This window comes from Balaenoptera ricei, chromosome 14 (assembly GCF_028023285.1).
Source record: "Balaenoptera ricei isolate mBalRic1 chromosome 14, mBalRic1.hap2, whole genome shotgun sequence".
In the NCBI taxonomy this organism is placed as follows: Eukaryota; Metazoa; Chordata; class Mammalia; order Artiodactyla; family Balaenopteridae; genus Balaenoptera; species Balaenoptera ricei.
Window position 1 is genome coordinate 6,631,920 of NC_082652.1, and position 25,051 is coordinate 6,656,970.

The 25,051-nt window shown below is 44.3% G+C and overlaps 1 protein-coding gene across 1 annotated transcript in view; it reads right to left on the reverse strand.

Moving 5' to 3' along the window:
* Positions 1-494: 494 nt before the first annotated feature.
* The window catches only part of ATP6V0A2 (ATPase H+ transporting V0 subunit a2), a 38,168-nt gene continuing 13,611 nt past the window's right edge, over positions 495-25,051 (reverse strand). The window contains exons 7-20 of the mRNA XM_059893582.1: positions 19,646-19,728; positions 18,056-18,149; positions 17,113-17,325; positions 14,600-14,750; positions 14,186-14,322; positions 13,692-13,879; positions 13,502-13,592; positions 12,327-12,445; positions 10,690-10,900; positions 9,960-10,079; positions 8,510-8,629; positions 6,599-6,716; positions 4,531-4,702; positions 495-3,873 (exon numbers count right to left, since the gene is read on the reverse strand). Of these exons, the coding sequence (XP_059749565.1) occupies positions 3,774-3,873; positions 4,531-4,702; positions 6,599-6,716; positions 8,510-8,629; positions 9,960-10,079; positions 10,690-10,900; positions 12,327-12,445; positions 13,502-13,592; positions 13,692-13,879; positions 14,186-14,322; positions 14,600-14,750; positions 17,113-17,325; positions 18,056-18,149; positions 19,646-19,728 (1,917 nt within the window). The 3' untranslated portion in view covers positions 495-3,773. The remainder of the gene's footprint in view (positions 3,874-4,530; positions 4,703-6,598; positions 6,717-8,509; positions 8,630-9,959; positions 10,080-10,689; positions 10,901-12,326; positions 12,446-13,501; positions 13,593-13,691; positions 13,880-14,185; positions 14,323-14,599; positions 14,751-17,112; positions 17,326-18,055; positions 18,150-19,645; positions 19,729-25,051) is intronic.

Sequence of the window (25,051 nt, forward strand, 5' to 3'; positions counted from 1 at the left end):
ATGGGCGCCCCCTTCCTCCTGGGAGGACCGAGATGAGCTGGACGGCCGCACGCAAGCCCCTGGGACGGAAAGACGTGTAGGAAGGCAGCCGACTGCAGACCTGGAGGTGCGCCAGGAGCCTTGTAAGTGCTGCATGTGCAAGGCCTCCTGTGATTCTCACCGCCACCGCGTCTGCGACTGTCCTGCCCGCTTTGTCGATAAGGAAACAGTGGCAAGATACGTGACAGACAAGGTCACGGTATCTCGGAGGTGGTAGAGGCAAAGTTGGACGCGAGGCAAAAGGACTATAGTCTGAACCCTCGGGTCGCTATGGATCAAAGGGCGTCAGAAGAGCAAATACACGGCGAAGATTCCCAAGAAGGGGCAAGCTCCTTCTGGTGTACCAGGATCAGGGAAGGGGGAGCCCCAAGAAGGGACACTGGCTACAGAGTAGGAGAAGCCGAGCTCTTCGGCTTTGTAGCCAATCCAAAGCCTAATAAAGCAAAACACCCACGTTTCAAAAATAGAGAGATATTTATTTTTCATTAGTAAAGTTCAATACTGATAGGAAGATGCAAATTTGTCCCTTCATACATCTGTGGATCTTTAACTTGTTCAGTCGTTTTCCCTCATTAAGCCCCTAGATTACTGGGCTGACCCTAAGAACCTAGCCTTCTTATTGGATTTTCCCATCAAGGAACAGGTGGAATGTTCTAAGTATTTCTTAAAATTCTAAACCAAAGTTCAGCATCATTGGCCTGGCTGTTGGAAAATCACTACTCCGAACTGTCTTTTTTTTTTTTTTTTTTTTTTTAATTTTTATTTATTTATTTATTTATTTATTTATTTTTAGCTGTGTTGGGTCTTCGTTTCTGTGCGAGGGCTTTCTCTAGTTGCGGCGAGTGGGGCCACTCTTCATCGCGGTGCACGGGCCTCTCACTGTCGTGGCCTCTCTTGTTGCGGAGCACAAGCTCCAGATGCGCAGGCTCAGCAGTTGTGACTCACGGGCCTAGTTGCTCCGCGGCATGTGGGATCTTCCCAGACCAGGGCTCGAACCCGTGTCCCCTGCATTGGCAGGCAGACTCTCAACCACTGCGCCACCAGGGAAGCCCCGAACTGTCTTATTTTCATCATCTTGAATTAAGATTTCTTAATAACCTTGCTGGAGATATACCAGATGGCATACAAGCAAACCTGGCTTTAAATTTTTAATAAAGTTGTTTTTAAATGCAGACTGCAGAACAGTTGAAGTTATTTTTATTTCTGTTTTCCAAAATGAATCAGGCCCTGAAGTGTCTGAATTTTTAATTCGTAAACGTAAGAGTTACCTATCCTATAGTCTACGCCTTTTTAAACTGCTGCAGAATGAAAATTCAGATCAGAATGTTGTTATAAAATACGCATTCCAGAAATGAGGACAGAGTGGCATTCAGTGAAGGGTGAGTCTCCTCAAAGTCCTAGCCACAATAAACTGCCAGCCCACAGGCTCAGCGTGACCCCCATCAAACCCCCTTTGCACTCCTTAACTCAGCACAATCCCATCACCACCAGGACCTTCTTCACCCTTGCAGGGCGAAATCAAACTCTATTTTACTGAAGAAATCCCTTGGATTTTTATGTTAGGATGAAAACTGGAAGACGTGGCAGTCGCGACTTTTCGTGTTAGGAAAATAAACAGATGAACTTAGCATCATCCAGACAACTGACCATTTTTCCTCTGGATGCCTGCTATCAAGGGAATGAAGTTATGTCTTAAGAACTGTATACGTAATAGTTATACCAAACAGCTTAACAAACAAAACAGAGCAACTGCTCTGGTAACATGACACTGGAACCAGTAGCTTTATATTAAGAAAGAAAATTTACCTTGGTGACTAAACGACACCATCAAACTGTAATTTTAGAGAGTTCTTTCACAAAAATTAGGACTAACAATCCGTCTTTTATACCATTACGTTCTACAGAACTACTACATAGGTTTCAGTTGAAAAGTGACTCTTCACCCTCTGTTCTATGCCCTGATAGAGGCGTTCACTGGAATTAAAAAGTGGCCCCCGTGACAACTGCCAATGGGGACAGAAAAGAATTCTAGCAGATCCTGTACGTCTCTTGTTTACTAGTCAGTTAACTTGTCAGTTAAAATGGTGGGTTTCCTAAGGATGAATTAGTTACCATCTTGGAGTAAAATAATAAAAATAAGAACTTGTGAGGGACACATTTGAAACCTGGAAGGCATTATTCAGATTTCGTATTCACCCAAAAGAAGTGTCCAAGTGCCTTTCTGAGGAAACTTAACGTTGACAGCAGTAGCATTTTTAAGAGTTTCATCAGCATCGTTTTATGTTTGATATTATGAGGGACAGCATCTCATATGAGAGGAGTAGCATGGAATCTTTACTACAATTTAAAAGGTTTAATGTCAGAGTCACAGTTATGTCATGATGTTCAATTCATGCCTCTCAGCAAATAGGCCTTGAAATTACCTGAAAAGATACGCTTAAATTCAGGGCTACCATGATCTTAGCTTGTAATGAAAACCCTAAACCCTCTATCACCAGCCAAGGTGAAGGAGACAAGCGGGCCTCTTCATGTGAGTTACTCAAAATGTTAAGAAAGCGAAAATACTGCAGGTTTCTTTTTGAAAATAATTATCTAAAATCAACTACAGTAAAATATGAAAAACGAACATAATTTACAAGAATACAGGACAGATCAAAATGTTCAACAGGACTGACTCAAATGTCAAGTGAAAAGATGAATTTAATCTGAAGATTATACATTAATGGCTTAGTAAGAATTGGTTTTCAACTGATTCAAATAGTTTTTAAAAGTTTAACTCTAAATGCCTTTATTAGACATTTATTTCGAATTAGTCTGAAAGTGAATCATTATAATTATACTGTTCTCAAGGATAGTTGCAACCTCTTCATGGTAAAATATCTTAATTTATATTTTATTATAAAAATATACAAAATACTACTTTTTACCTTTCCTTCACTCAGTATAAACCCCTTTTGGTTCAGGAACATCAGCCAAGCTGGTCACTAAGTTCGAATCATATCCATATTACATCTTCTATAGTCACACTGGATTTTAAGGCTCAGTACACAGTTTATCTTCCCAAACATACAATTATCATAATTGGTTTTATGTAAGGATAACAGGATAAGAGTCCTTAAAAAAATATACAAGTGGGATAACCATTTGTTGTATGTTATTTTATCCCATTTTCTCCAATTATTAAAACAAGACAAAATCGTAGAAACAATTCTACTTGTAATTCTAGATAGTATACGATAAAAAAAGTTTGCAAACTTTTAACCAAGCAAAATAAATGTGAATCTTTTGATTAACCATCATTAAATTTTTTTAAAAACTACTTAACTTCAGCTGTTGGAAAATATTATCTGACAACTTCAGGTGACAGAATAACTCTAGTTTTTTTTTAAATAAGTTGAAAAGGAATCAAGTATTTAAGACCATTTTCAATTAGCCATTCAAAACTGGCTTCTCTCCCCCAAGCCTATATTTTTAAAAATAACTTTAACATAACTTTTGGCATTAACTTATATTTGCTCATCATAAAAACTGAAAGAAATTTCTATATCTGAAATTGAGAAACTTTACAAAATATTTAACATATGAGGAAGAGGTATATCTTACAGAATCATTTGGCTATCTCATAAGGCAGTTAATGAAGATGGAATTTTTCCTATCGTCAATTTAACATAAGGAAATTCTACAACATGATAATTCTCCTTAAATCTGAAAGCTTGTTGGATACAGCAATATGATCATGCCATGTCGTCGCTAAACTTCGAAGAAAGTAATCTGAGTGAGAAAGGAACAAATTTGGTGCCTGCACCAACGTAGAATTTGTTCTGAAATTCTACCCTAAAAAAACAAAAACAAAACAAAACAAAACAAAAAACCATGTATTAATGAAAGATTCTGAATAACACTTGCTACATTTCTTAAAACAACATTTATAAGTTAAAAAAAAAAAAGTTCCTGTGCGTCTGAAGTTGCTTCATTCCATACATGCTCTTGGCACAAATACTTTTACTTAGATAAAATACACACACACACTGGCCCTTTGTTGCCTTTCTCATGAAGAAAACGCTGACACCTCACGTCACCTCCCACCCTATGGACATACACATGAGTATTAGGAACCTCTCCCTCCTCAGTAACTGGATACACAGACAAGTAATCTGATATACACTGTAAAACATTAAGAAATATGGTTTACAATAAGATAAAGCAACCTGTCAGACCCAAAGTGAATCGAAAGTGTGAAATACACAAAATTATTCAGCAAGCGTAAACTTGCTTTTACGTGTCGGCGACAAAAGCTCAGAAACAAAATACAATTTTAACTCAGGGGATCGGAATACAGATCCCAATCCCGGGAAGGGAAGAGCTAGCCTAAATAATATATGTATACATACACATATCACTGGAACTGTTACACGTATATGTATGTATTGGGGGAGGAGGGTGTTAGATTTTTTTTTAAGTACCAGTTCCAAAGCTAAATTCCAAACTCACCAGTGGAGGCGGATGGCGTGAAGAAATGCAGAAAGCCCTTCCATGATCAAAAGGATGAAAATTGTCAAAACTGCAAAGAGAGCGATGACCGGGAGCAGGAGCAGGACCCCGTAGGTCGTGTCTACCCGGAGGCCGACTCGCATCAGCATGGCCCACAGCACGTCAGACAACTCTGCAAGGCAAGCATTCTGCAGAGTTAACTTCTGTTCACCTTCAGTGAGTCACCTCGATTAGCTACTTAGACTGGGTTTCCTTCTGAAACAATTTTGAATTGTTATCCCTAAAATAAATACACACCCATATAAGACAGACGTAATCGGCTTCCCACGTAAAAGTTAACCGGCAACTTGATCATCTCAAACACGGAGGAAGACTTGACATTCCAGAGAAATCAGAGGCCTGCCTGCCTGCCAATGAGAGATCCTGACCCACATAGGGGTCCGGCTGGCTCTGTCCCAACGCAGCACTGGGCCAGGCAGCGGGAAGCTGGGCGTCAGTCCTGACTCGGCTACTAACTGACCGGGTGGGTGACCCTGCGCCAGCACCAACCCTCCCTGGGCTTCAGTCTCCTCCTCTGTAATATGAGGATGATGGACCCCCTCCAGCCAGCAAGTTCTAGACTTGCGGCTATGCTTACAAAAATATCAATGTAACAACAACAACAAAAACCTCTATCATCTGGTAGTTTTCCCAAGCACAGTCTTTGCACAGTAATGCAGGAGCAGAACAATGACCGTCCAATGCATCCTTAATGGTCAAATGGGAAAAATTACAGTTGTTCTGGGACCTTTCAAAAGTTTTGTCAAAACATTAAAAACTCTCTTACTGTTGGTTATAAATGCCCAGAGAAATGAAAAAAAAGAGTAAATCTATTCTTAAAACATTAGAAACATTGAGCCTTAACTTGCTGGGGGGTTTTGGTAAGAAGAACTTGTCAGGGTGGCTTGAACAGCCTTCTTCTCACGCCACCTGGGCTTGCTGGGCACCTTGACACGGAGTGAGCATCTTCTCTAATACCTGGCACGCTGTCCTACTCTTTTCTGAGTTTGGAGCAGCTTCTAACACAGTATGCTTTGCACCTTCAATGTCCTGAAATACCTCCCAGAGCTCCTGTGGCATCACTTCTGGGACACCTACATCTTCTTTCTGTACATCACCAAGTTCCTCTGGCTGCAGATTTCGCCTCTCGAACGGCACCAGTGTCACCACTCCCATGTCAGCTCTTCCTCCTAAACTCCAGCTACATTCCGTCTGCATTTCACTTCCAGCGTATCACTGTTTGTTCCTCTGCTGCACTTTTTCATCTTTGTTGGCCAATTCCCTCGGTTCAGTGATCCGTTTTTAAATGCCATGTGGGTTTACCACTGGCCCACAAGGAGCCAACACCACCATGCGCTTTGCTGTCTGTGCATGAACTAAGCAGCAGATGCACAGGGACCGATCACAACAGACTCTGAAAGAAGTGACGTGGCTGGTCGCCGATCGTGATGCGCGTCTGTGTTATTTACGTAGTGACTTGTGGGCTGAAGGGCCAGCAGTGAAGCCTGCGCTTCGTACCCATACACACAGTTTTTACTGTAGTAACTGAAATTTCAACCATGTTCTTGGGGGACTGCTGAGACTTAACTAAACGCAGGTAACTGAAATCCATGCATCAAAACTATTAATCAGCATTGTTTTAAGACTTGTTTGACATAACTAGACATTCACTCTTGGTAAGGCAGCGCTGAATACAGTAACAGTTAATAACAAGAACAATAATGGTCAGAGCAGAGGGAACGAAATGCCTATGCCAGACGTTCCCAAGCCTTCTCGGTCCTTGAAGCCCCTCGTGTGTCCCAGTAATTTTTTTCACAGCACCCTGAGGCCAAAAGAAATACCCAGGAGACCAGTGCAGTAAGTAGTCAAGTCCAAACAACTTAACAGTCCCTGTTCACACAGGATCTGAAAAATAGTGCCCTTTCCATCAAAATTTTTCAGTGTCCCATGGCGCCCCCATGAGTTCACCGAGGCGCTGCGGGGTGTCTCGACACAGAGTTTGGGAGCTACAGGTCTAAGCAAAACTTACGTGCGTGAGCCAAACTGAGCGCCCAGAGCCTCAGGTACGAAGCGGTGTTGGAGATGCATCCCAGACAGTACTCGATGGAATGAATTACTTGCGTCATTAGTATTTCTCCAAAATTAAACTGAGAGAGATGACACAACATGTGTTAGACTCCACCCGTGACACGCTCACTTCCACAAGCTACAAGTCTGCTCCACTTTCAGGTTACAGTGAAAGGACTGGCCTCTGGAATACAGGTGAGGATGTGCTGGCGTGTGAGGAACAGGCAATCACGAGATCTGAGCGCTGCTCACAACTCCGCCACGAACCAGCTCCCCGACCCACAGAGCTCCCGCCCCCTCGTCCCCGGGCCGCGGTCCTGCACGTAAGGCGAGGGTGGCTGCACCGGAACTGTAATGGCACAATGCCCACGGCCCTCAGGCAGCCCAACGAGGTTCTTGAGGTACTCTTAGTAACTAAAAAACGTGTAATGAGAGACAGACATCTACCAACTACAAGATTAGGAGACTGTGAACGTGTGTGTGTGTTTGATAGGTAAGAGCATCTTAATACAAGTCTGACAAGGGGAAATTATAAAAGAGTCCCTGATAGTGAAAAGGCTGTAAAACACTGGGCAAGATGGCTCCCACATTCTTTCCAGCTCCACTTTTTGTTTTTTTATGATCTTAAAAACTTAATTATTAATTGTCCCAAATTAAAACACTAAATTACATAATAATTACAAAAGGTTGACTATAAAAAATTCTGTTTAGTCCTCATCGGACAGCCAAAAAAGTTTCCAAGAAAATAAAGCAGACCAGAGTAACAGACGTGCTCTGTTCCCTCTGCCAGGACTGTGCTTCCCTTCTTTGGGAGGAAGTGCTTCTTCTGCCGTCTAACCCTGTCTCGCACAGTTGTTATGGGCTGAATTGTGTTCCCCCCAAAATTTGTCTGTTGAAGCCCTAATCCCCAGTGTGACTGTGTTTGGATATGGGGCCTTTAAGGAGGTAAGTAAGGTTAAATGAAGTCGTAAGGGTGGGGCCTGACCCAATAGGACTGGTGTCCTTATAAGAAGAAGAAGAAGAGACACCAGAGAGGCACACACAGTGAAAAGGCCATGTGGGGACACAGCGAGAAAGCGGCCGTCCACAAGCTTGGGAGAGAGGCCCCAGGAGAAACCAACCCGGCCAACATCTTGACCTTGGACTTCCAGCCTCCAGAACCGTGGGAAATACATTTCTGTAGCTGAAGCCCCCGAGTCTGTGGTCGTGGCAGCCCATGCAGACTACTGCAGCAGTCACTGGTCTAGGGATGGCAAGTGACCCCAGCCAGGCCAATCACAGCACTTCCCTGGGATTTTTCCTCATGGTAACAAGCAGGGAAGGCGCTTTTCTCTGATTGAAGAAAATAAGCCCAGTGTTCACTGTGGCCACGGTTCCAACACCAAGGGGCTAACTGGCTTCAGAATATGAAGCAAACTTGCGAAGAAAAACCAACTCAGACTTGCTGGGATTGGAAATCCGAAGCCCCACCCTCCTGAGGCCCACTCTGCCCCATCCTGACGTGGGCCAGCAGATTCCCCTTGAAGTCAGTGTGAACAGGGTCTCTTTCTTACAACTATGGGCAAGTTCTAATGAAGACGAGAGTCTTCTCAAAGCAATGTTCATGGCACCATAAGTCACTCAGCATCACAACTTGTAATGTTAACACTATAAATCCCACTGTAAGACTGAAACTCACAAAATGTTAACCCAGAATCATTATATTATGATGACAATTGTATGACCAGAACAGCATGTGGAAAGCTTTGAGTAACGGTTGTTTTGCTTTGAATTTTGTTTTCTAAGATGATTCTTATCACTCTCATAATGACGATCATCTCTGTGCAAGCCTGGCTCCTTACCTAACATCACCAACAGTAACTGAAAAGGTTACCTCTTCACACGTCACTTCTCTACATCCATCTTCCATTTGGTTGTTTCCCTCTTCTATGTCTTGGCTTCCCAGCAAAGAAACTTCTTCCTCGCTATCTTTCCTTACAAGTGTGTAACCACTCTAAAAACAACCCAAAGAATACAGAGTCAGTGCCTTTGAAATCACAAGGTTGTGACAAAGTCAAAGTTAGCACCCCTTCCATTCTTTTAAAGATTCAGTTCTTCAGGAATAAAAAAAAAAGTCCTTTAAAAGAAAATGAGCATATCATACCCACTAGGATGGCTATTGTAACAAAAAAAAAAGAAAATAAATAAGCGTTGATTAGGGTATGGAGGAACTGGAACTCTTGTGCATTGCTGGTGGGAACGTAAAATGGTGCAGCCACTGTGGAACGTTTGGTGGTTCCCAAAAAATTAAACAAAGAATTACCATTCCTGGGTACATACCCAAAAGAACTGAAAGCAAGGACTCCAACAGATATTTATATACCCATGTTCTTAGGAGCATTATTCACAGTAGCTGAAAGGTGAAAACAACCCAAGTGGCCCATTCATGGATGAAGTGATAAGCAAAATGTGGTCTATCCATATAATGGAATATTATTCAGCCTTAAAAAGGAAGGAAATTCTGACACAAGCTACAACATGGAGGAATCTTGAGGACATTAGGCTAAGTGAAATAAGCCAGTCATAAAAGCAGAAACATTATATGATTCCAATTATATAAGGTACCTAAAGTAGTCAAATTCATAGAGACAGAAAGTAGAAGAGTGGGTGCCAGTGGCTGGGTGGAGGGGAAATGGGGAGTTAATATTAATGAGTAAAGAGTCTCAGTTCGGGAAGGTGAAAAAGTTCTGGAGACGGATGGTGGGGACGGCTGCACAATGTGAATGTACGTAATGCCACTGAATGTGCACCTAAAAACGGTTAAGATGGAATATTTATGTCATGTATATTTTACCACAATTTATAAAAAATAAAATAAAATGAGAAACTAGACACACAAGAAAACAGTCTGGAAAGAAACTCAACAAATGGTTAACACTGGTTATAACTCGGTAGGAGAACTTAAGGGCACTATTTTCTATATTTTCCACATTTCCTTTAATTATGTTATTTAAATTTAAAAAAAAAAAACTTGAAAAATCAAGAGGCAAGAATAAGGAACAAAAATGCTTTAATTATGACAAGCAGTACTGAGGGATTCAGTTCCATCTCCTGATAGCTTTGTGGTTCATTACCAGAGGACCTGTTTCCCGTGCCCAGACACGGCAGGCTCTTTGCACCACGCTTCTGCAGAACAGGCAACGCGAAAGTTCTCAATAAAGGAAGCTTTGGCTTTTAAATCAGAGTCTGGGACCCCATGGAAGGCGTTTTCTTTACAAAACCTTTCACAACTAAAAACAGACTTCACTCACCATTTACAAACAGGCAGCCAAACCCACACTTACCCTGCTGACCCCAAAGCAACTGCGCCCATGGTGAAGCCACAACAAGAAGAGTGGTTTTCCCAAGAAGAGCACAGGGACAGACAACGCTGTGATGACCAGAAGCAGCCTCTGGACGTGCTCCTGTTGGTGCAAAAGGGGAGGAAGCCGGTTAAAACGTGAAGATGTGCTAACAATGTCATTGGTGTACTTAAACTAGTGAAAACCAAGTAAAATGTCTCTTTATTGATTAACAAGGAACATAGAGTAAACGCAAGCTAAATTACATTTGCCAGGGTGTCTTTTCCTTTCGTTTCCTAAACTCACAGCTGATGTGCGTGGCATCACACAAATGCACAGTTATAGAAAAGCCATTTTTGGAGAGGGCCAGCGTGCCGTGGTCCAAGTGCCAGTTCTCTGAGGACCCGGCTTAGTCAGAGGTTGATTTTAAAGCAACTGGAAAAATGGATGGATGGACAGCCCTCGGGAACCCTCCAGTAATACATTCTCTTCCCACCAGCTTTCATGGCTACTGAGGGGCAGCGAGTTTGGATCACACAGTCTGACCAGGGCCCCCGAGACAGCACTCAGAGCAGGATGGCACCCTCTTGTGATAACACACAGAGGAGCAGGAAGCCCCTCGGTGCCTGGGAGGCCTGTGGAAAGCACCTTTAATCATTCTACTAATGAAAACAAAAAGGCTATCAGGAGGACTTCCTTTGAGTTCTTCACAGTGGAAAACACAACTGCTTACCTGCCCTGGGTAAAGACCACCTGTGTCACTAGCCGGGAATAAAAACATGTTAATAAATTCAATCAGAATGCTAGGAGCGACTCTGGAGGTTTCTGCTGAATAAACCAGCCACTTATAGACAATCATAAATATAAGGTAGCCAAAGATGCAGAGCATGAAGAGAAGTTCTGGGATGGAAACCAGATAAATGTTGAACTTCTTCCTGAAATGTCTAGGAAAAAAAAAAAAAAAAGGAATTGATCAACCCATGAACAACATTGGACTAAGAGAAAAAGGAAAGAGTAAATTAATCTTAACTTCTCTGTGACAAAGTCTATCTCAGCATAACATCATCTGTCTTACGATTCAGATGTAACCACGAAGAAAAGAGATGTGAGGACAGTAGAGATGACTAGTGTTTGTTTCACTGTCAGATCCAGCTAGAGAAAAAAGACATAATAATTTCTTTCCCCTAATATACCAGCTCTAAGAAACAAACAAAAGTTTTCCGATTTAGAAAATGAAAAAAGGATATGACAAAAATCACCTCTGGAAATAAACATGAATGTACATGTTGCATGTCTCCCTCACTTGAACGTAAACTCCATGAGGGTGAACACTTTTTTCTGTCCTCCTCACTGTTCAATCCCTGGTGCCTAGAACAGTGCCCGGCACCTTCTATGTACTCAACAAATATTTGCTGAATCAATGAAGCTGCCAAAAACCTTATCATCAAAACAGAATTGGGGCTTCCCTCGTGGCACAGTGGTTAAGAATTCGCCTGCCAATGCAGGGGACACGGGTTCAAACCCTGGTCTGGGAGGATCCCACATGCCACGGAGCAGCTAAGCCTGTGCACCACAACTACTGAGCCTGTGCACTAGAGTCCACAAACTACAACTACTGAGCCCACATACCGCAACTCCTGAAGCCCACGCGCCTAGAGCCCGTGCTCCGCAACAAGAGAAGCCACCGCAGTGAGAAGCCCGTGCACCGCAACAAAGAGTAGCCCCCGCTCGCCGCAACTAGAGAAAGCCCGCGTGCAGCAACGAAGACCCAATGCACCCAAAAATAAATAAATAAAATAAATTAAAAAAAAAAAACCAGTATCATGGGACTTCCCTGGTGGTTCAGTGGTTAAGAATCCGCCTGCCAATGCAGGGGACACGGCTTCAAGCCCTGGTCCGGGAAGATCCCACATGCCACAGAGCAACTAAACCCGTGCGCCACAACTATTGAGCCTGTGCTCTAGAGCCTGAGTCACAACTACTAAGCCCATGTGCCACAACTACTGAAGCCTGCGTGCTCTAGGGCCCACAAGCCACAACCACTAAGCCCGCGTGCTGCAACTACTGAAGCCCGCACCGCCTAGAGCCCACGCTGCGCAACGAGAGAAGCCATCGCAATGAGAAGCCCGCACACCGCAACGAAGAGTAGCCCCCGCTCGCCGCAACTAGAGAGAGCCCGCGTGCAGCAGCAAAGACCCAACACAGCCAAAAATTTTTAAAAATAAAAATAAAAAACAGAATCATATTAATACAACAAACCACTATGCTGGCTGCCTTTAAGATCCACGTAGTCTACCATCAAGAAGGAAAGTTTAAGAAATACCAAAAACTTGGCTTATAAATACTGGTTAAAAAATAATCTGTACTTACAAGTGGTTAAATATTCCCAGAATGACTCCAAAAGTCATGTGAATAATTCCAAAAATCACAGACATTTTCATTTTGAAAGAGTTCAGAAAAGTGAGACGATTTGTGGCCAAGTTCCAAATCTAAAGACAAAACAAAACCAAAAAAGAAAACTTTAACTTCCTTCAACTGCCTTAGGAGAGAAGTGCTGTTCCTTAAGGAAACTTGTCAGGTTTTTTCAAGTTTCCAATTATATTAAGACTTTAGGCAACAACATTAAATTATACCGATTATGTTTAGAGATGAGAATGAACATCTAGGAGAGAGCTACCTTGGAGAGCTCAGATTAGGGAATGCTAGACTTTGGTCACTGAGTTTTTTTCCCTACTGTATCACATCACTCCAAACCAATTTCGAGGGAGTTCCTAAGCTTTTCTTTTAAGGCTGAGATTCCTCGTGAAGACCCCCGGGTCTAGGGACATGCTGCCTGGGCCTCGTAAGCAGCGGCCTGCGGAGCCGTGTTGGGGGCAGGACAGGGGCAACCCCGGTCCTGGAGCCACAGTTTCACTTTCCTTCTCCCCACACTTTTTCCCTTTCAAACCACCTCTGCAATAAGCACCATGATAAGCCTAAGCTCCCTTTCCACTCTAAAATTCCATACTATTTCTTTCTACATCAAAGGGTAAAAAAACAATTCACATGTACAAAGAAGAAATCAAAGAAACAGCGCACATTACATGGCTCCGGAAGTGCCACTTTTCACTAGAGTAACACAGGTCAGGAAGTAGGACAGATTGTAGCCCCAGCTCCCTGTGGTCTTGTATTCAGGCACTGCCCCTGGCTTCCCAAACGGACCGTCAGCTTCTTCTGTACACCAGCCTGACTCGGAACACACAGTGAGCCTCTGGTGTCCAGGCAGAAACCCCCAGAGTACCACCCCCTCGCGTGCGACCACCTGAACCGTGCTGAACAGTCTGAGAAACCGCTGCGACAGTCTAAGCGAGGTGGCACTGGGAACTCCCTGGAGGTCCAGTGGTTAGGACTCCGCGCTTCCACTGCTGAGGGCGCAGGTTCGATCCCCGGTCAGGGAACTAAGATCCCCACAAGCCGTGCAGCACGGCCAAAAATTTTAATAAAAAAATTAGGTGGCAGCACCGAGGAACCCGAGATAATGGGGGGGGTGGGGTGGGGACACTCACGGGATCGATGCCAAGAGGATAAGGGCCTCGGAACACCCCGGGAACACTGGGATCCAACTGCAACACCCTGTTGTGCCTGATGACGCTGTCACTGTAACAAAAAGCAGGGTGAGCGCCGCCTGCGAGGCGGGAGGGAGACTCGGAGAAACTGCCCTCTGCCTGAGGCACGGTCTGGCAGCAGGACACTCACTTCCAGAGCACCATCTTCCTCTGCTCCGCTGGGCTGTGACTGGAGCTGTACATGGCAGACACGTTCCACCCGGAGCCAAAGAGGCTGACGGACTTGGAAAAGCAGTCGTTGTAGACGAGGCCCGTGTACACCGAGAAGAGCCCCATCAGCAGGAGGATGTAGCGACCGTTGAAAACCATCCGCATGATCTGTGGGGAACGAAGCGCGGGGAGCGAAACAGGACCACCGGGAAAACGAGCCGATGTGACCCACTTAGTCTGGGCGCTTTCTCAACCGCTCCTCTCAGGGCTGCTCAAAAGCAAGCTCACGGCACAGACGCCCCCGTCACACAGGGGTGAAGACCCACCCACCCCCTGCAGCCATGTCTCAGGTGGGTTATGGTTATCGCCCAAAACTGAACATCTTTAAATGTCTCTTTTTCCAGTTAAACAGAAGAGAGTCACTACTAATGCTGCCCAAACAGATATAATGAGCCCGAGTGTTTATGTTTTTACCTCTTGCGACTGACTTAGTCTGGGATGATCTTCATTTAACACCAACAGGAGGGCAAATAAGAACATCACAAAGCCATGTCCAAGGTCTCCAAACATCACGGCAAATAAAAAGGGGAAAGTGATGATGGTAAAGAGAGCTGCGGGAAAAGCAAGCGATTTCTGATTCGCAGCAAAGGCAGAAAATTCTAGTTAATTCAAACATGACCACATACTGTATAATGATCTTGACTTTCTCCCAAATTCTCAGGAGAGAACTGACAGGCTAAAATTAACACTTTATACTAAATAAGATAACAAGACAGTAATAGTGAGCCTATTTTTCCAAATATCTATTATATTCTTATAGGGAAAAAAAAGCAGCAGTGATGTATAAAATGTATAAAACACGAAGACTGGCAAATTCAGGCTTCCAACCTGGGTTCACTTCTCGGTAGCTCCCAACCCCGTAGGCATCCACGATGTTCTGAAACCCCTCGGTGAATTTGTTGGTGCGGATGAGAGTCGGGGGTGTTTCTTTTGTTGGGATTGTGTTCATGAATGAGGGGATCGTAGCACCGCTCTCTCTCTTTCACATGAAAAAAAAAGAGACAGAGAAAGAAAAAATTACCACCCAAGAGCTCTTTCAACAAATCTTAGCTGGCTGCCATGCAAAGGCCCTGAGCACGTGGGGAAGTACTGACCACCCTCCTGGAGGTTCAAGTATAGCAGAAGTGACAGGAGGAACTGAGGAAGGCTCCTGGGGGCCGTGGTGCTGGAGAAGGAAGAACCTAGCAAGGCTGAGTGGTGGGAAGCAGGCAGGGACAGGCATGACAAGAAAAAAAACAAAGTTTTGCCGTACTGATGTTTTGGTTTATTCTTGCCTATTTTTCAGTTTTGTTAGGTAATACTGTAGCTGTCTCTAAATTCCTCTTGAACATTTTTAAGAGCTAGACCACTAAATTCCAGTTGTATGTTGGTGATCCTGGGACTACTTATATGTACTCACACACACAACAAGAGTATTAGTCGTGTCCCTCAAAACCGATGTTACCTCAATAAATAAGAATCATCTAGAGCTTTAAAATATATAAATAAAATAGATGTTCCATACTCCAAAATAACTAATTTATGTATTTCCTTCTTTCTCAGCACTGCGTGTTTTACGTTTGTGCCGTAACAGAATTATGTAATGAGACAAGGTGATTAACCAAAATCTCCTATGAAAACTTGTTTCCTTAACTGCCACTTGAAGTTCGTAAACCTGCTATTTCCAGTAAAGAACTAAGATTTTTTTTTTGTTTTTTTATTTTATATTGGAGTAAAGTTGATTTACAATGTTTAGTTTCAGGTGTAGAGCAAAGTGATTCAGTTATACACATACATCTACTTTTTTTCAGATTCTTTTCCCATATAGGTTATTACATAGTATTTTTTTTTTTTAATTTTTATTTATTTATTTATTTATTTATTTATTTATTTATTTATTTATGGCTGTGTTGGGTCTTCGTTTCTGCGTGAGGGCTTTCTCCAGTTGCGGCAAGTGGGGGCCACTCTTCATCGCGGTGCGCGGGCCTCTCACTGTCGCGGCCTCTCCTGTTGCGGAGCACGGGCTCCAGACACGCAGGCTCAGTAATTGTGGCTCACGGGCCTAGTTGCTCCGCGGCATGTGAGATCTTCCCAGACCAGGGCTCGAACCCGTGTCCCCTGCATTGGCAGGCAGATTCTCAACCACTGCGCCACCAGGGAAGCCCTATTACATAGTATTAAGTAGAGTTCCCTGTGCTATACAGTAGGTCCTTGTTGGTTGTCTATTTTATATATAGTAGTGTGTATATGTCAGTCCCAACCTCCTAATTTATCTCTCCAAGAACTAAGTTCTGATACAGAAAAAACCCTCACAGGAACGTGGGAGACTGACCCCATAGCCCAGGAGTGGAAAGAAGCTATTATTCAAAGTTCAGAGGCTGTAAGAGCAGAGATGGATGGGTTCAACTATATTTAACAAAAAACTTCTGCACAACCAAAGCAAACAAACAGAAAGAAACACCAAAAGACAAGTGACAAATTGGGGAGAATATTTGTTCTCGTATCACAGACAATGAGCCAAGGAAATTAATAAGAAAAAGACCAACAACCCAGTAGAAAATGGGCAAAGCATATGAACACAGCCTTCACCAAAAAAGTGAAAATTCAAAGGCTCTTCTTAAACATACAAAAAGATATTCAACCTCACTCAAAATAAGAGAAATACAACAATTGACAATATTTGCCAAAACTGATCCAGGAATTCCATGCTGGGAATTTACCCAGAGATAGATTTGTGCACGTCTGAACCGTCAAAGGTCAAGTGTTAGTCACTGCACTGGTATTCATAAAGTTAGAAACCACCTAAATGACCAGGGAACTAGTTCAATAAGCCATGGTACATCCATTCAGCAGGTTATTAAATAGCTATAAAAAAACAGGGAAGTTTTCTTTTGAGAAAAGAACAGTGTGAATAGCACACAATCTTTTGTGAAGGAAGGGAATTCTCTCCCTTTATATATTCCTATCTACTTATCTATGATTAAGAAACTCAAAGACATAAGAGAAGTAAAACAAGGGCTGCCTCTGAGCAGAGGAACTGGACATATGAGGCCCTGGATAGGAGGAAGCCACTTCACTGGGTCTTTTATATTTTTTAATTTTTTTTTTGACTTTTAAACCATGTGACTGAATTCCTTACTCAAAAGAGCAAATTAAAAATGCCTGTGCAGATCACTTTGCTGCACACCTGAAACACTGTAAATCAACCATACATCAATTAAAAAAAAAAATGCACGTGCACACAGAGTCTCGAGGGACCAACTCTCCATAATTTCAGTTCAAAAGAGTCAACACGGTGTCCTCTCCTCCTCTATCTTATTTCCCGCGGGGAAGGGCCGGCTGGGAGGGGAGGGCCGCCTCACCGAGCCCTCCTCCAGAGCAAGGCGCAGCTCATGCAGATCGGCCTCGGGACACCAGACCTCGGCAATGAGGCACTTGTTGGTCACGTCGAAGCTGCACATGTTCAGCATATGGTAAATGGCTTTCATCTTCTTCACCTGGATGACGCGGCTGTAGACTGACTCGGCGGCTTTACAGAGCACTTGCCTTAAATAATCCTCGGTTTTGTGAAGCACCTGGGTGAGGACAAACGTGGATTTTCAGCAGTGTCCACTGGGCACCTGACCTCCTCTGAGGGACTTTCTCCTCAGTGATGGGGGGGCGGATTCCAGGCACCTGCCTCTCTGGGGACAGTTAAGGAAGTTCAGTCCTTCTCCTCCAGGCCCTGGAGCTGCCTTTCCAGAAAGGACCCCACGCACAGGAAATGGTTAGAAGTCGTGGTCCCTGTGGTGGCACGATGGCCTGGCTGGGTCCAGAGAGCTGGGGGCCTGGGTCTTACCCACTCCCAGCCTCGGCCCAGCTCCCTGTCAAACCCGTGAGCCACCAACTCCCATCCCACCCCATCCTGCCAAGAAATCCCCTTTCACTCAAGTGGGTCAGAGTCTGCTGCTTGTTACCAAGAGCCCTCGCTGACCCAAGCGGAAATGGGAATTAAAATAGTGCAGGTAAAATTACAGCCAGCACTGTAAATGGGGCTCGCTTGTCCTCTCTGATCAAGAATTACACTCCGACAGATCAAAGATGACCAGACTCTTCTTTAAAGCCCCATCATTTAGAAACCATCTAGGTTTCTAACAGGCTGCTAAAATAAAACTCCCACGAAGAGGAGGGAGGTGCCATTCCAAACTCCCTAAAACACCTTGATTTGTCCACAACCCAAATTTTCCATATTATAGAAGAAAGTAAATGTACTTGTAAATGTTTTACAAACCCTCGGATAAGGAGGCAAGTTTCTGGTTCACTCACAGTATACAGATCTTGAATCCGGGTGTTCAGGCCCTCCTGGATCTCTCTCCGCTCCTCGGCGGTATTCGGGTAGGGGTAAACGTGGCAGTGGTAACTAGAAGACAGGATTCAACACAGTGCCGCGGCTGTCAGAACTGCAAGAAGCTATGTCAGAAACTAGAGCTACATTCAGTCTACCTCCTGGGCGTATTTCCTTCCAAACCAGAATAAAAGCAGCCCTCTGGGAGAAAAAGGTGCAGACACAGGCACCCAGCCATGGTAAGGCCTTGCACACGGACACTCAACAAATTTTCTACGGAATTCCACAGATTTAGTGAACTCTGTCTTGGCTCCACATTCCATTCCTACCCTCGATGATTCCCAAAAGCTCATTCCCAGTTCCAGCTTTCTGAAATTCACCACCACCCTTGGGCTGGAAATCATTAAACAAGTGTAAAATATAAATCAAAGACAAAGAACATACAACGATAATTACCTTTTACAAAAAAGAGAAAATCGGGGGAGGAGAAAACTCTGGATGCCTAGCCATTGCCTCTGACATGGGCTTCAGTAAACGTCCTCTGGGGCCACGTGTGACACCAGGACGCAGGGGAGGCAGAGCCACGCCCCCCAGCTGCAGCCACACGCCCCCAGCTGCTGCGACTCCCATGCTGCCTTCATGTTTTAATGCCATGCTTTATGTTCCTCTTTAAGCTCTGGCTACTAAAATTAAATTCTTACTCCAGCCTTAACCTAAGCAGTATCTGTGAAGTCACAGGTTTGTGTGCTGGCTATAGTTTTTCTAATCTACATAAAAAATAAATATAAACCTATTAAAGTAAGAATAGGCTAGTCCACGTATCACCTAAAGTTACTTTCCATAACACCAGTGACTGAGTATCAAACTCTGGTGAACGCTGAATCCGAAGGAAATAACCAAACCCCACCCTTACTTACCCCAGCAAGAAGTCAGGCCAGCTAAAACTTCCCCGAGTATAAGAAAACAAAAGGCCATTCTTTTGAGTTTTCGTGTGGTTTTGCTTGTTTTCCCACTGGTGACAAGACTAAGTCACAGACCCATTCTTGCTGTGATACTGCTCCACATTTACCGAAGGCTTATGCGGTACGGGAGCCTTTTACTTGCACCATCTCGTTTGGCAGGCAGGCCCCTCCGAGCCCACCCTCTCCACCACCTGCCAGGCCCCCTTCCCCAGGGCGCAAAGAAGGTAACTGCAGAGGGCTGAGAAAGGATGAGCTGTACGCTCCAGGAGGACAGATAAGCCTACGCGTAGCTAAAGGCCACAGAAAGGCACCAAATATTAAAACTGGATTCCTCCGCCAGTTGAACTTGAGCCTTCATTCCCAAGGGAAAAAAAATCAAATCTGGGAATGTTATTAACATGGTGTCTACTTTTAAATTATTTTAAGTACTACACTGGCAAGAGAGATGACAAATTAAACGTTTTAAAACATGGTATTAGAGCAAAGAAATCATGTAACGAAACTCAGCAGCCTTTGCTACCCCTGTTTTTCTCTTCAGAGACATATTTCAAGAAAACTAGGTTACTGAGGATAAAGAAATAAATGAAATAAAATGTTTCTTTTTCTTACCAATCACATATCTTCTTAACCTTGTGGCCAATCTGCTCTCCCCAGAAGGATATCAAAAACACATACCATTTTATGACTTCTCCCTACAAAGAATAAAGATAGCTGTTACTTCTCTGTCTAGAACTTTGAAAACTCTGGCAGCTCACACTCTGTCAAAGAGCTAGTTCATTCATTCATTCATTCATTCATTCAACAAACACTAAACACTGTCCATCCTCATTATCTGCGGACTCCATAATTGCAAATTTACCCCAGAAATCATTCGTAACCCCCAAATCAATACTCAAGCATTTTATTCACTCATTTGCGGACATGCAGAGTGACAAAAATTTTGAGTCACCCAATGTGCGTATTCCTGCTGAGGTCAAACAAGGTGACCCTCTGCCTCCTTATTTCAGCTCATACTGTAAACAAGTGTCCTTTTTGTGGTCTATTTAGTGCCAAGTTTTTCACAGTTTTGTGCTTTTTGTGGGTGATTTCACTGTTCAAAATGGTCCTCAGAGCTGTCTAGTGTTCCCGAGCACAAGAAGGCCGTGACGTGCACTTACGCGTGTCCCATAAGCTTTGTTCAGACAGGCGTGATGGTGCGGTTGCCAGTGAGTTCAATGCTAATGAATCAACAGTATATATTAAATAAGGTGTCTTTAAATAAAACAAGGTTATGTATTGATCGGCTGACAAAAACGTTATGACCAGAGAGAGACTCACAGGAACTAACCCTGTGCTTCCCCTAGGAGCAAGGGTTCAGTTCTCACGGAGACCGTACAATGTTAACTACTACAAGTAATGACAATTGACTGTATTTACAAATATTCTACAAACAGAACTGAATAGGTTTTTGGCCAATTTGCCAGGCACTGGTTCCCAGTGCTAGGAATACAGCAGTGAACAAAACAGACAAAAATCCCTGACCTGGGAGGGAAGGGAGGGGAGGGAAGCTTATATCAAGTTAGCAGCAAGAGACACTAGGAGAGTACATAATGTGCCAAATGGAGATAAGGGCGATAAAGACAATAAAGCTGGGAGGGGTGACAGGGAGAAAGAGGCTGGGGGTTGAGCTTTTAAATCGGGCAAGGAGGGAAGGCCTCCCTGAGAAGGGGACACCTGGGCCTAGAGGAGTGAAGGGGGTGAGGGAGCGAGCCACGTGGATCCTGGGGAAGAGCCTCCTGAGCCCGAGGAAAAGCTCGTGCAGAGGCAAGACGAGGGGAAGCGAGAAGGCCAGCCTGGCTGAAGAGAGATGGCCAGAGGGGTGACAAGATGGGACACCATGAGACAGGAAGCCACAGGAGGACTTGGGGTGTGGTGGTGAGACGCTCTGACTCGTTTTACAGGGAGCATTCTGGATGCTGGGCGGATAAGAGCTGAGCTGGCACGTACTGAGACAGACAAGCCTGGACGGGCAGGTCTTGGGGGGTAAGATTGGGAGTTCAGTTTTAGGTGTCACATGGAAATGTCTTCCAGAAACTTCAAAGGTATGGAGGGGCCAGTTAAATAGAAGTCTGGTATTCAGGGGAGAGGTCCAAGCCAGATGTATACATTCGGGGGATGGTATTTAAAGCCATGAAGTTACTCGGGATCCCTAAGGGCACAGAGGAGAGAAGCAATCCAAGAATTGAGCTCTGGGGCAGAGGCGATGGGGAACAGGTTGGGGAGCTTCAGGCAGAGCAGAGGCACTTGGGTCCTGAAGGCAAGGACGCAGGGCGGCCGGGAAAGGGGGAGGCCAGGGAGGTGGCGGGCGGAGGAGATGGCTGAGAGGTTGGGAGACGGGTTACATTGAATAAATAAGTAAATTACACAATTCATGAACTGTACTGAGGATAAGGGAAGCCAGATTTCTCACTGTCAGAAGAGAGTGAAAAACACCGAAAAAGAGACGTCCAGAGTCGTAGGTTAGAGTCTGAACAAACGGTTTTACGATAAATGTGCACAGGTAGCTGTAGAAGTGGATACAGCTCCGTGTGTGTCTGTGAGTGTGTGTGTGTGCATGTGTGTGCGTGTGTGTGTGTGTCCATGTTTTGACTGCTGAAAGGGCCCAGAAGCAACGACACTCAGTACATGATGAGAACTCAAACACCCAGATCCTTGTTTCTAAATTCCATCCTCTACTAAAAGGAACCAGCGGTCCTTGAAGGAATGGCTGACTCCAGACAGAGGCAGGGACCATCCCGTGGCGCCAGAAAGTAAGGGATTGCTCAGTGAATGCTGCAGACGTGCCAAAGGCCAGAGAAACACGCACGAAGGGACTCCCAGTGGCCAAATCACGGATAATTTGGGCATCAAAGTAAAAAGGACTGGGACTTCCTTGGTGGCGCAGTGGTTAAGAATTTGCCTGCCAATGCAGGGGACAGCGGTTCGAGCCCTGGTCCGGGAAGACCCCACATGCCGCGGAGCAACTAAGCCCGTGAGCCACAACTACTGAGCCCACCTGCCACAACTACTGAAGCCCGTGCGCCTAGAGCCTGTGCTCCGCAACAAGAGAAGCCACCACAATGAGAAGCCCACACACCTCAACGAAGAGCAGCCCCCACTCACTGCAACTAGAGAAAGCCCGCGCACAGCAACAAAGACCCAGTGCGGCCAAAAATAAATAAATAAAATTTTTAAAATAAATAATAAAAAGGATCGTAACAGATTACAAGTCATTGAATAAACAGGAATGCCTAAGTCCGTGGATGAATGAGCGAGTGACTGAGAGGGCAGGGAAAGCACTGCCTTCTGCAGAACGGTAACTGGTAAGCACAGAAGGGAGGGTGGGAACAGGGTAACCACCTGGCCACCGCAACAGAGGTGATGGGTTCAAGAGAGTCATCGTGGAGGCTGAGGCTGGTGGGCAGAGGTCTGCTGCGGAACAAGGCCCCAGTAACCTAGGAATACCTCCTCACCAACTACTAATCAATTAAATAGGGCAAAATGGTGACATGAAGGTGGAGAAACCTGGACGACACCAGCATGACCAGGCCGATACTACGTGCCTCCTGGTGGGAGGTGCTGAGAGGACCCGATAATTGACTCCATGGTGTTCCCACCAGCAACGTGTGATCCGAGCCTGGTCATGAGGAAGCACGGAGTGGGCCCCAAGGGAGGGTCATCCTGCAGAATGTGATGCCTGTCCCGAATGCAAAGCATAGTCCCAGGCAGGGCAGTGGACCAGAAAGGAAACAATGCAAACTGCGGGGAATCTGAGTGGCATGTTTGTACTGGACCAAGTCTTGCATCTGTGTTGATTTTTCTCATTTGGAGTGTTGTACGGTGGTTATATAAAATAGCGTCCTTGTGAGGGGGCAACACACGCATGTCCACCGGCTTCCTCGCAGAAGGTCTGGAAGCAGCCTAATGAAAATGGGGATAGATATGCAGAAAGAGTGAGTGGAGTATATGTGACAAAATGGTAATAACTGGGAAATCTGGGTGAAGAGATAGAAGAACACTTTGTTCTCTTCTGGCAACTTTTCTGTAAACTGAAATTATTTCAAAATAAATTATGAAGAAACTACCCGGGGGGGACCTCCCTGGTGGCACAGTGGTTAAGAATCCGCCTGCCAATGCAGGGGACACGGGTTCGAGCCCTGGTCCGGGAAGATCCCACATGTCGCGGAGCAACTAAGCCTGTGCGCCACAGCTACTAAGCCTGCGCTCTAGAGCCCGTGAGCCACAACTACTGAAGCCCATGCGCCTGGAGCCCATGCTCCACAGCAAGAGAAGCCACCGCAATGAGAAGCCCATGCACCGCGACGAAGAGTAGCCCCTGCTCGCCACAACTAGAGAAAGCCTGCATGCAGCAACAAAGACCCAGCGTGGCCAAAAATAAAATTAAAAAAAAAAAAAAAAAAAAAAGTAATGTTTGTGAAATTCTTACCTAATAAACTAGGATATTCATGTCTAAAAAGCGTTTAAAAAAAAAAAAAGAAACTACCCAGGGGGAAGAAAGAAATGGTATTTATAGTGAATTTGATTTTGAAGATTCCTTAACAATTTTAAAAATAGTACTGTGTCAGGGAACACAAGCACCTAAGACATAATATGGAACACGGATGTATGCAACATAAAAAATACAAATCATAAAACCACATGAAACTGCCTGAGTCCAGCTTTGACAGAGAGACTGGTCAGCATCCAGAAATGATACTGACAGAGGAGAAAATGGCTAGAAATATGCTCTGGGGTCTGTAAGGACTTTAAGGGGTCGACCCAAAAGGGTTAAACATGACACTATAAATAAATCCTAGAACCCGAGTAAAAGTTACCAGATCAAATCTCATATCCTCCCCAGAACGAGGACTAACAGAATGCACACTGAAACATAAACAGCGACCCTCTCCAAGCAGGAGGGTTACAGGTGACTGATTTTCTTCTTCATGTTTTCTATATTGTTCCCAATTTTCTAATAACGAGCACGCATTTCCTTTGTAATCGTGGGGGAGGGAGGAGTTGTAGTTCCAAGAGATACATATCTGCCAATTATACTTCCACAAAAAAATTAGAAATGAAGAAAAGTAAAGAATTTAAAATATATATATATATATATATCTCTAACCATGTCTCCATATTTCTTCACAGACATTTAATGCCCTTTAACAAATGTGGTAAAAACTCAGCACAAAAGAGCTTAGACATTGTATAGAAAAAAATTTTTTCTTACAGAGTAAATGCTCTGCATGAGAATGATGGATATGTTCTTTTAATCAAAGAAAAAACTCAAAGAACATGTAAATGCTACTTCAGAACATTTTTAATCTTCACCTTTACATAGGGAGGTCATAATGGTCACAGATGAAGGATAATCAACATATTGCTACTGGCAGTTTCAGGAGCCACAAAAAATATTACAGGTATATGGTTAACGAACAGCTTGACTGATTAGATTTTCCAACGTGTGTGGTTTACTTAGGCTGAACCTTATGAAAATTATTTCACAGCCAAACTCCTTTAGGTGTCAAAACTATTAATCTTAGAGCCAAAAATCCTGAGGCGAACCTAGGAAAGAAAACACGAACGCTTTTCTCAAAATTGAGAATCCCAAGTTCCTTTTCTACCCTTAGTAGACCAGTTCATCCTCACTTAGAGCAATATATAATAGTTATTTTTATGGTGAAGTCTTTAAAAAAAAAAAATCACAGCTATTTTAAAAGGTAATGATGGCTTTGGCCGCCCTGCTTCCCTTCCTGAATAATTCATTCCTGAAGCCCTAGATGTGCATTCGGGGATGGACCTGGAGAGGGGAGGGGAAGGGCAACAGTGGCCCAGGGCAAAGTCAGAGTCCAAGCAAAGTGAGGAGGCCCTGCGTCCACACTAGGGGACAACCGGGGCTGGGGGCTGGGGAACTCGGAGCTCCATGCAGAGAGAAGAGCGGGGCAGCAGAGATGGGAAATCAATGGGCAGACTGGTCACATACAAGGGGACTGATCA